Genomic DNA, 9,817 nt, shown 5'->3' on the forward strand with positions numbered 1-9,817 from the left:
TAACTGAGGATGCTGTGTGTTGGGACTTCATTACTTTGTTGATGACTTGAGCGACTTCTTTGCTGAATCAGATGACGGTTTTCAATTTTCATTCCCTCAACTTTGTGAGTTATTCACCACGTACTGAGCACGAGCTCCAGCTGTAGAATTTGCCAACTTCCATGGTAAAATACTCCCGCCTGTTTACTGTCCTTGAGGTGGAGCTGGGGAGAGATGCGTGTCCCCCACCTTTGTGTGGTGTCCCCACCACACAGATACAAAAGCCTTACACCCAATAGCACAGATAATAGTAATATGCACAAAAATATTTAGGAAGTGATGTGTTTTGAGTATTTGTTAATTTCATTTTCTTAATACAACTAATGTAAGTTTATATAATTATTAACAATAGCTGTTTAAAAACTGGCTAGCAAAATTCCTGAAATTCAGCAGTCCACCCTCTACACACCATTGTGGGGGTGCAGTGTGGCTTCTCATCACACCAGAGTAGTGCCTTGTGGCCTCAGGGGCGAAGTCCTAGCTCCAGGCCAGGCCTGCCCCTCACCTCCCGCCGTTGTCTGCCCAGCGATGCCAGGCTGTTGGCCCACCTGCAACTCCTCCTGTCCTCTCCACACCACGTTTGTTCTACCTCCACGGCTGCAGGGTCCCTCTGCCTGGACGTCCTTCCTCTTGACGGCCTGTCTTCCTGAACACTCAGCCAAGTGTCCCCTGGCCTTGCCATGGGCTCCACAGGGCCCCATGGGGCCTGACCTGCAGACCATCCTGCCCCTCGCTCCCCTGGCTGTGCCCTCCCAGAGGCCTGAAGTCAGCATGAGAAGGGCTTTCTTCATCCAGAACGGACCAAATGCACTTGCCCCACTTTGATCTGGGTCCCTCCTTTGGAGACTGAGAGGGCTCAGCAAGCTTTTCTCCTCTCCTCTGGCCTATGTGTGTGTGTGAAACTCACCCGCTCTGTACCCGCAGATGGTGGGGGTTGGGGGCCTGGCACCCTCAGGGTGCAGGAGCAGGCCTGGGGAGACAGGAGCAGGGCAGGTAGCAAGACAGCAGGAGATGATGAAGAACGTTTATTGTATAAAATAAAAAGGGGCTGCCCCATCCTGGGGCACAAGGACAGAACCCACCCCACAAACTCCCCCATTAGGGAAGCCCATCCCGGGGCTGCCCTGGACCTGCCCCTGCAGCCTGAGGGAGACCCTGCTCCCTTCTGGACTCCCTGGGGGCCAGGGAAGGCTGGAGCTGTACCCCCAGGTAGAGGCGGCAGAGTGGACAGGACCCCATGGCCCCAGCACCACCCCGGGAGCAGCAGCCTCGTCCCCGTGATTCTTCCCCCTCCCCACCCACAAAACTTCCCCACAGCAGACTCGGGGACACCAGACATCTCAACACAACAGGTACAGGCGCGGGCGGCTGGGGCCCGCTCCTCCAGAAGTGAGGGCTCTAGAAGACCGTGCACTTCTTTCCCGGCTTCTTCACAGGAGGCGGGCAGAGCACAGCCCGGATGGCCTCATCAAACACAGTCTTCAGGCCCCGCTGGGTCAGGGCTGAGCACTCCAGGTACTTGACAGAGCCTGGGGGCAGCAAAGAAAGGGAAGAGTGAGGGTGGGGGTCAGCACTGTGCCCCCCAGCGCAAACCTCTCCTCCCTGCACCGGCAGGCCTGTCCGTGCCCTCACCGATCTCCCGGGCCATGGCCAGGCCCTGGGGGTAAGTGATGGGCGCTAGCTTCTTATCCCGTAGCCGCTCAATGGTGTCCTTATCGTCACGAAGGTCCAGCTTGGTGCCCACCAGGAGGATGGGCGTGTGGGGGCAGTGGTGCCGAACCTCTGGGTACCACTGTGGGGATGGGAGGCTCTGATCCCTACCCCTTGAGAGCTTTACCCTCAGCCTGGCCCAGAGCAGGCCATGGCTCCCAAAGGCCCCTTCCTTGTGCCTAGACCCACATTTAGCCCTTCTTGTTTCACGGGGCGACCACTGGGTCTGGTAGGGAAATGACCAAGAACAAAAATACCTAGCCAAGATGCTTCCAGGCCCGTCAGGTCCTCTCAGTCAGGACCCTTCCTTCTCTGAGAGCCTCACTCAGCACCCCTACCCCACCCCTGGCCCCTCATCACCCTCTGGGCCACTTTAAGAACTCACATCCGGCAATCTCCAAAGGACAGTATGTCTTCTGTAAGGCCCTCAAGCAAGAGACCCCTGCCCTCTAAGGGCAAGTCCTCTGGGCAGCTTCCTCCCCTCCCAGGAAGACAACTCTGCTTCTGGCCCTTTCCTACCTTGGCTCGAACATTCTCAAAGGAGGCTGGGCTCACCAGGGAGAAGCAGATCAGAAAGACATCCTTGGGAGAAAGGGAGGGAAGAAGGGAAGAAGGGAGGGTACCATGTAGGAATGGTCAAAGAGGCTCCGAATGGCCTCTGCTCACCGCCCCCCCTGCACACACACACACATGCATGCACGCACACCAGGCCCTCTGGGCCTCCACCCGAGCCACCCGGCCCCTGCAGGCAGCCCTGTGGTCCCCTACAGTTTGGGGGTAGGAGAGTGGCCGAAGCCGGTCGTAGTCCTCCTGCCCAGCGGTGTCCCACAGCCCCAGGTTGACAGGCTTCCCGTCCACCATCACATTCGCAGAATAGTTGTCAAAACTGCAGGAAACAGAGTGAGAGAGATCCCCCCCCGTGTCTGGGTTCTCAGGCCTGCACAGACCTGGAGCTCTGTCAGCACCTCGCCTCACCCCGGAACCCAGACCAGGGCTACCTGGGCCCGACCTCGAAGCCCAGGGGAGCCCCGCGCACAGGCGTCCATACCCTCCCCTTGCCAGCTCTGGACCCGCCCGCCTGCTCACACGGTGGGGATGTATTCTCCAGGGAAGGCGTTGGTCGTGTAACTGATCAGCAAGCAAGTCTTCCCCACGGCGCTGCGGAGAGAGGAGAAGCCCACGCTGCTCCCAGACCCACCTCAGCCCTCTGCCCAGCAAGGGCAGCCCCCTCCCATGGTGCCCAGGGTGGGAACAGGGGTGCCTGCCCAGCAGATCCGCAGCGATAGAGGACCAGGGCAGGAGGGCCTCCGGGGTGGCAGAGTGGTGGGTGAGGGCTGGGGCAAGCTGCTCCAGAGCCCCAGGCAGGTGCCGGGAAGGTGGCACCGGCTGAGGGTTCAGCCCAGGTGAGAGGCCTGGCCCCACCCACCGGGAGGCCAGGAGGGGCCGCTGGCTGCCGGTAGCATCAGGTGGGCCTGGGCTGGAGGCCTGCGCCCCGCGACCAGCCGGGACCCCGCCCCACCGCGTCCTCCCGCCGCTGCCCGGTTCCCCAACGCCCACGGGCCGGTCGGGGCCGCCCAGCCTGGACCCCAAGCCGGGATCCCCGGGCCGCGCGCCGCCCCCTCCGTCCCGGCCGCGCCCTGGAGCCCCGCGCCCTGCCCAGGAGGGTCCCCGGGGCCAATCCCTCCCGACGCGCCTGGCGCGCCAGGCCGAGCGGCCTCCGCTTCGCGCACTCACCCGTCGCCGACCACCACGCACTTGATGGCCTGCATGGGCGCGGGCCGGGCGGGCGCGGCCGCGAGCCGAGCTGCGGAGAAATGCCCGGCGCCGCAGCGGCCGCGGACCCGAGCCGAGCGCCGAGCCGAGCGGCCGGAGACAGCCGAGCGCCGCCGAGCGCCGGGCGCGGAGACAGCCGAACGCGGCCGGCATGGAGGGCGGGGGGCGTGGACCCGCCCCGAACCCGGGCCGACGCGCCTTCCAGGGAAATCTGGTGGGGGGCGGGGTCACAGGGCACCCCGCAATCCGTGTCGAGTTTGGGCAGGCCCTCACCAGAGCCCCTGTGACCCACGCCAAGGGGCGAGGGCAGCGCAGACAGGCTGCTCCCACCCACCTGAACAGGTTGTGGTCGGTGCACACAAGGTTTCTTCCAGGGAGAGGATTCCCAGGGCCCACCGAGGGAGGGGCTGAGGCCAATCCACCCTCTAACCACGAGACAGCTGGTGATGAAAACTCAGGTGTTTGCAGTCACTAGAGATCCACGAGGCAGGCAGCCCCCTGCCGGGCTGCCCCCATCCCCACCTGTCTGCTGCAGTAGCTGGACCAATCCCTACCTGGTAGCAGTTAGAAGGGGTGACCCAGCCACACCTGGAGGGCCTTTCCTGAAGGGCCCAAGCTTGGAGAAAAGACTGATACTGGATAAAGGCACTGGGGCCAAAATGTATCACAAATTGCAAAAGTCTGTATTTCAGAACACCCTGGAGTGAGCGCTGGGGCCTGCGGAGCTCATGGTTGTGAAAGGTGACTGAACTGTGGTGGGTGGGGCCAGGAGAGCTCGGGCCTGCTCCCCCAGATCTCCTTCCAACACGGGTCTGTGTTCTCAGGCGCATCATTCCTTGTGATTGGGATGAAGGAGTGGGGATGGGGCTGGGGCCCTCTCCAGCCCCCTTGGCCAGCGAGGTTCTGGACCCCCCGCAGGCGGGCACTCTGGTGGTAAGCTGCAGCCATCCTGCTCTCACATCCATTCCAGCACTGATTTTCCAAGTCAGCGGCTGTAGACCGTGCCTAAAGAGCCCGGACCTACCGATGGCCTGTCCCTTGTAAAGAAGGGAGGAGCAGGCATGAGACAAAGATGTCCAACAGATGCCACCTTCCTGCCACTTTCAGACTTTCCCTGCCTCCCCTCACTTCTGGGGGCTCAAGGTCCTCAGGGGGGACCCCTGCACATAAGCCAGAACAGCATTTTGCAGGAAGCTGGCCCTTTGGGCCTCCTCATCCCGGATCCGGGCAATCTCGGCCTGCTTAAGGCGAAGCTTTTCACGGAGAGAGGCATTCTCGCTCTCCCTGTCCAGCAGTGCCTCCCGGTGGTCACTTGCGATCACTGCAAGGGAGGAAGCTCAGTGAGGAAGGGGCTCTGGGGACTGCCTGGGCTCCTGCCAATCCAGAGGTCCGCAGGGGGCCGGCAGGGTGGGGTTTGCTCGGGGTCCCCTGGGTGCACACATACCCAGCCTCCCCTACCAGCACCTCCTGGAGCTGAGACCTAGGCCAAGCTCAGCTCTCTAGGCCAGCCTCCTCCTTCTCCTGTGGGATGACCCAGTAAGAAAGGCCCTGCAGAGAAGCCACAGGGGGGCGGGGGTGGGGCTCAGCTCGCCTTTCAGCTGGCGTTCCAGGGCTGCTGCCTTCTCCTTCAGTGCTTCCTGGGCTGTCAGCTCGGCTTGCAGGCGGCCGTTCTGCTCCTGCAGCTCCAGCCGCACCCTTGTCACCTCAGCCACCTTTTCTTGGTCCTTGTTGCTCAGCTCCTGCCAGGCAAGGAGGTGGGGTGGGGGGTGAGGTGGCAGCTGGGGGCACCAGGGGCATCCCTGGGAGCCCTCGATGTCCCGGCTACCTGCTGCAGCTCCTCCAGGCGCCGCCTCAGGCCCTCCACCTGCCGGCCAAGCTGGCTGGCCCGTGCCTGGGCATCGGCTACCACCTGCTTCTGCTGCAGGCAGGAGCTTTGAGCCTCGTCCCGAGCCTGCGCCAGCAGCCGCAGCTTCTCCTCCAGGTGAGCCAGGCGCTGCTGCTGCGGGCCCGGGAGAGGGGCTGGTGAGCTGCTTTCTGGCCTGTGGCCCTGAGCTCACGAGAGGAGTGAACCCCCCAGCCCCACCTTCAGACAAAGAGGAGCATATGTTTGCAATGTGGAAACTGCCCTGTCACTAAAGTTATTGCATATGTTGCTCTGAATGGGCTCAACTTGAATGAGGAGCCTCCCCCGTGTCCCAGGCTGACACCATCCTGCCCTCTGGCCTCTGGTCCCCTACTTCCACCATGTGGTCACAGGCTGCACATTTGGGCCAAACCCCTTCTCCACCTTGGGGCTGGAGGACATTGGCTCTTTGCGTGGGCGCGGGGGAGGGGGGGCTGGATATGGTGCTGATGGGATGAGGGTCCTCGTCTAAGTTTTCTGCGCCCCTGGACCTCCTGTTCCCTTGTCCCTCCCTACAGAGTCAGAAGACAGCCTTAGTCTGGCCCACTTAAGCCCAAAGGGCTGTGCAACCCAGGCAGCTCATGCCAACCCCTTAGACCTCTCTCCCCAGTGGGCACTGCCAGCAGCAGACCATGGCCCTGGGCTCACCTCCTCCAGACGGACTTGGTTCTTGGCCTTGACGAGCTCCTCCTCAGCTTGGCTGCGCTCACTGAGCGCCGCGGCCTTTGCCCGGCTCAGCTCCTACACCGCAGACAGTGACCGCTGGGCCTGTCCTCTGCCCCTGCCCAGGGACCCCTTCTGGCCACACCCAGCCTCCCTAGGGGAGGGCAGGCCTGGCGCCCAGCTCACCTCCTCCAGGGACAGCCGCACAGCCTCCAGCCTCTGCACCCTCTCCTGCATGGCCCTCTCGCTCTCCTCCAGGTGGCGAGTCATGTGCTCCACCTGCCCAGGTGTGGGGTGGGGACAGGGCTGGCACGCTGGCTCCCCAGCCTTCCCTCAGGGGATCCCCACCCTGGGGGGCAGGTGAATCTTGGGGACTCTGTTACTTCCGAGGGCTGCCCCAAGTGACCTCACAGGAAGTGAGGATGGAGGGCACGTCCCAGTGCTGCACCCCAGGTGGCACAGAGCACATGGCAGCCTGCACTGTGGCCCCAGCAGTCAGGTTCCCTTCTAGAAACTGGTGGGGAGGTTCTGGGTCTGACATCTGCCAGGGCTGTCGGAGAAATGCCACCAGCACCCCAAGGTTGTTGAGGGAAGCCCGGCCAGGAGTGTGCCTTGGGGACACCATGCCACACCGAGGTGCCTGCAGGCCCCAGTGAAGTGGGGAGAGCAAAGGCCAGACGACACAACTAGTGAGGCACCTCCTTGAAGCGCAGGTGTTCCGCGTCCTCCAAGCTCTGCCGGGACCTCTTCTTCTCCAGTTCCAGGCGTTCTGGAAGCACAGGGGAAGAGTGTGGGTAGGACTCCTCTGGGGGGCCTTGGTTCTCAGGACCCAGTGGCAGGCCTGTGTGTGCCCACCTTCAGCCTGGACAGCCCGCATCTTCAGCTCAGCTGCCGTGTTGGTCAGCTCCTGCCTGGTCAGGAATAGCTGATCCTGCTGAGATTTCACCTTCCGCTCCAACTCGTCCACCTGGAAAACCGGCACTGAGGGAGGGAAGCTTTGGCCCCTTCCCTGAAGCCCTGCCCCAGGCCTTCCAGGGACCTGCCCCCATACCCTGCCCCCATACCTGGTTTTGCAAAAGCAAGTTCTTTTCATTGGCAGCAGACAAGTCTCTGAGGAGCTTAGACTCCCGCTCTGCAGCTTCCTGGGGGTCAGATGGGGAAAGGGCACCACTGGACACCTGCCACCATGCACCGCCTGCCTACCCCACGCCCAACTACCTGCCCATCCAGCCCTCCCTGCCCACCTGCTGCTCCAGCCTGTGCTCCTTTGCCTGCCTCTGCGCCAGGCTCCGCTGTTCCTGCTCTGCGGTGGCCAGGAGCTCCCCCAAGTCCTGGGTCTTCTGCTCTGACAGAGCCAGGGCGGCCTCAGCCATCTGCAGCCTGCAAGGAGGGAAGGGCCAGCCCCACCCCATCCCTCCTCTAGACTCTAAGGCCTTGCTGTTCTCACTCTTGCCAGACTATTACCCCAGCTAGCACCCACCTCCTCCAAGAAGCGTTCCCAGGTTACCACCCCAGCGGTCCCTCCACCTCCTTTGTACACTGGGGACTCGAGTCCTCGTCTGGACAGTCCTCCTCTGCCCTGTGGGCAGGTCTCTAAAGTGTTTTGAAGCCTCCCCACAACCCCATCCTACCCTCTGCTCCTCCTTACTTGGCCTTGAGAGCGTTGATGATGGAATGCCTCTCATTCAGGGCTTCTTGAAGCTGCCCCACGCGTGCTGCCGACGCCCTGTGGGCAGAGAGGAGGGTTCAAGAGACCCAAACCCTGGCGCCCTCTGGGCCCCTCCCTGCGGCAGCTGCTGCTCCTCACACTCACGCTACCTCCAGGTGTGGGCTGAGGAAGTCGCGGTGCAGCCTCTAACCCTCCAGCCAACTCCCTCAGTAAACACACCCCACAACCTTGTCCACGGGCAGGCGGCGAGGCTCATGTCAGGTCACTCCAAGGCCAGAGTGAGGACCTGAAGCCCGGGTACCCCCAGCGCACCACCTCCCTGCCCCCGGCCTTGGGGCCACACTCACTTGCTGCTCCTGACCATCTCTTCTCTCTGTCTGTCGATCGTCTCCATCAAGTCCAGAAACTGGGGACAGAGCCAGCCAGAGCCCAGTCAGGGCCCAGAGCCCGCCCACTCCCCACCATCAGCGGACAGGAGGGCAGACATCCACTGAGGCGGCAGGACACGAAAGGGCTGGGCCTCATCCAAAGGGAGAGTGGCTCCCACGCAGGGAGGCCCAGAGGGGAAGCCCACCTACCCGCCCACCCAGCCAGAGGGTATCAGAACAAGAGGCTGCCTCCCAGGCCTGGGTATTGGCTACTTGGAGAGGCTCCAGGGCCCAGAAGGAAGGAACAAGGCCATGGCATGGGGGCTGAGGGGGACCCTTTGTCCATACAGCCAGGGCGGGGCTGCGGACGGGGCGAGGCCCTGCAGTCAGAGGCAGCACTGTCCTCACCTGTTTGGACTTCTCTTCCCGGAGGTGCCGCACCTCCTTGCTGAGCACTTGGGCGTGGGCCTGGCTTTCCCGGAAGGCGGTCTGCCGGTCCTGGTTGTGATCCATGGCTTGTTCTGTTGGAAAGAGCCAAGTTGTCTACCGGGAGGCCGAGCCCCAGGAGTGGCCAACGGCCAGCCCAGCCCCATGCCCAGAAGACACTGCACAAGGTGGTATCTCACCCCACAAATCAGACTCCTCAGTGCACTAGCAGGTGAGGGGCTCAGAGGGGATGGGGGTAGGGACAACAGTGAAGCCAGGAGCCTGGGAGGGGGAACAGGCACACGGGGAGAGGTGGGGAGGCTACTCAACTGCCAAAAAAGGTGAGCATTTGGGCTCCGCCCCAAAGGCCAAAGGCCAGTGTGTGACTTTTAAGAGGTGAATGGTGTGCTCAGCTCCCATGCTCTGGAAAGGTCAAGGCAGCATTTGGAGAGAGGCCAGCCCGAAGCGGCCACGGTGCCAACTGGGGTGACTCAGAGGCAGGCCCAAGAACCAAGAAGTGGGAGAGGACATGCGTTGGGCAGACCCAGCAGGTGGTGATGCCACACTAGATTGCAACCCAGGCTCGGGCCCTTGGGTGGCTGGCGCTGCCGGTGGGACGAGCCACGGGGAGTGGCAGAGTGCTCAGTGGGCTTGGGGCTGAGGAGTCAGGGTCATGACTGGCGGAGACCGTGGTGCGAGGAGGGTGAGGCGCAGCACCAGGCAGTCGGCGCTCTGCAGGCTCCTGCCGCTGCCTTTTCTTCCCTGGCGCCTGCTCGCACTTCCTCTGTTTTTAACATGCTACCATCGTGATGCCGTGTTTACTTGTTCTGGCCCAAGCCACCCCTCCCTCAGTGGCTGAGTCTCTGTCACAGGAAATCAGCTCTATGCCCTGCTCTAAACAGTGCAAGCCACCAGCGGTCCCATGTGCCCATACCCACGGCTCTGAGGATGTCGCCGGGGATGCTGTTCCCAGCCAGCTCCAGCTTCCACAGGGTTCTGTTGCTAGGGAGACAGTTTACCAGGGCGCGGCCCCCCAGGAGGCCGATGTGATTCCAGCGCAGGTCTGGAAGGAAATCTGGTGTTGCCAGATGGAAAGCACGGGGCGGGGGTGGGAGGGCTGGCCCAGCCTGGAACACTGGTACTCCCTGTGGTCGGCCACAGATCAGGAGCCCAGCTCAGCGTGCCCCTCCTCTCCCACCCCACCCTTCTGGGAGAGGACAAAGAAAGCAGTGGGAGGGCTGAGGAAGCCGATGAGATGCAACCCCC

The 9,817-nt window shown here is 62.6% G+C and overlaps 2 protein-coding genes across 2 annotated transcripts in view; both read right to left on the reverse strand.

The window, feature by feature from the left end:
• Window positions 1-1,044: 1,044 nt before the first annotated feature.
• RAC3 (Rac family small GTPase 3) lies at window positions 1,045-3,591 on the reverse strand. Its single transcript, XM_007462303.1, has 7 exons — window positions 3,484-3,591; window positions 2,836-2,907; window positions 2,518-2,635; window positions 2,269-2,331; window positions 1,672-1,831; window positions 1,415-1,568; window positions 1,045-1,087 (listed from the first exon to the last, which is right to left on the reverse strand). The coding sequence occupies exons 1-6, from the start codon at window positions 3,516-3,518 to the stop codon at window positions 1,438-1,440; spliced, it is 579 nt and encodes a 192-aa protein (XP_007462365.1). The 5' UTR covers window positions 3,519-3,591; the 3' UTR covers window positions 1,045-1,087; window positions 1,415-1,437.
• A 594-nt stretch (window positions 3,592-4,185) lies between these two features.
• The window catches only part of LRRC45 (leucine rich repeat containing 45), an 8,001-nt gene continuing 2,369 nt past the window's right edge, over window positions 4,186-9,817 (reverse strand). The window contains exons 5-17 of the mRNA XM_007462304.1: window positions 9,486-9,614; window positions 8,534-8,646; window positions 8,105-8,163; window positions 7,737-7,814; window positions 7,333-7,468; window positions 7,153-7,230; window positions 6,944-7,055; window positions 6,787-6,857; window positions 6,275-6,367; window positions 6,074-6,166; window positions 5,348-5,521; window positions 5,114-5,261; window positions 4,186-4,843 (exon numbers count right to left, since the gene is read on the reverse strand). Coding sequence (XP_007462366.1) covers window positions 4,647-4,843; window positions 5,114-5,261; window positions 5,348-5,521; window positions 6,074-6,166; window positions 6,275-6,367; window positions 6,787-6,857; window positions 6,944-7,055; window positions 7,153-7,230; window positions 7,333-7,468; window positions 7,737-7,814; window positions 8,105-8,163; window positions 8,534-8,646; window positions 9,486-9,614 — 1,481 coding nt within the window. The 3' untranslated portion in view covers window positions 4,186-4,646. The remainder of the gene's footprint in view (window positions 4,844-5,113; window positions 5,262-5,347; window positions 5,522-6,073; window positions 6,167-6,274; window positions 6,368-6,786; window positions 6,858-6,943; window positions 7,056-7,152; window positions 7,231-7,332; window positions 7,469-7,736; window positions 7,815-8,104; window positions 8,164-8,533; window positions 8,647-9,485; window positions 9,615-9,817) is intronic.

Source organism: Lipotes vexillifer, unplaced genomic scaffold, assembly GCF_000442215.2.
Source record: "Lipotes vexillifer unplaced genomic scaffold, Lipotes_vexillifer_v1.1 scaffold1691, whole genome shotgun sequence".
Lineage (NCBI taxonomy): Eukaryota > Metazoa > Chordata > Mammalia > Artiodactyla > Lipotidae > Lipotes > Lipotes vexillifer.

Coding starts and splice junctions, on each gene's coding strand:
- RAC3 (XM_007462303.1), bottom strand. CDS start 3,518: ATGCAGGCCATCAAGTGCGTGGTGGTCGGCGACGG. Junction 2,908..3,483: donor TGCGTGGTGGTCGGCGACGG/GTGAGTGCGCGA, acceptor CTCTCTCCGCAG/CGCCGTGGGGAAGACTTGCT. Junction 1,832..2,268: donor TTGAGAATGTTCGAGCCAAG/GTAGGAAAGGGC, acceptor CCATCCCCACAG/TGGTACCCAGAGGTTCGGCA.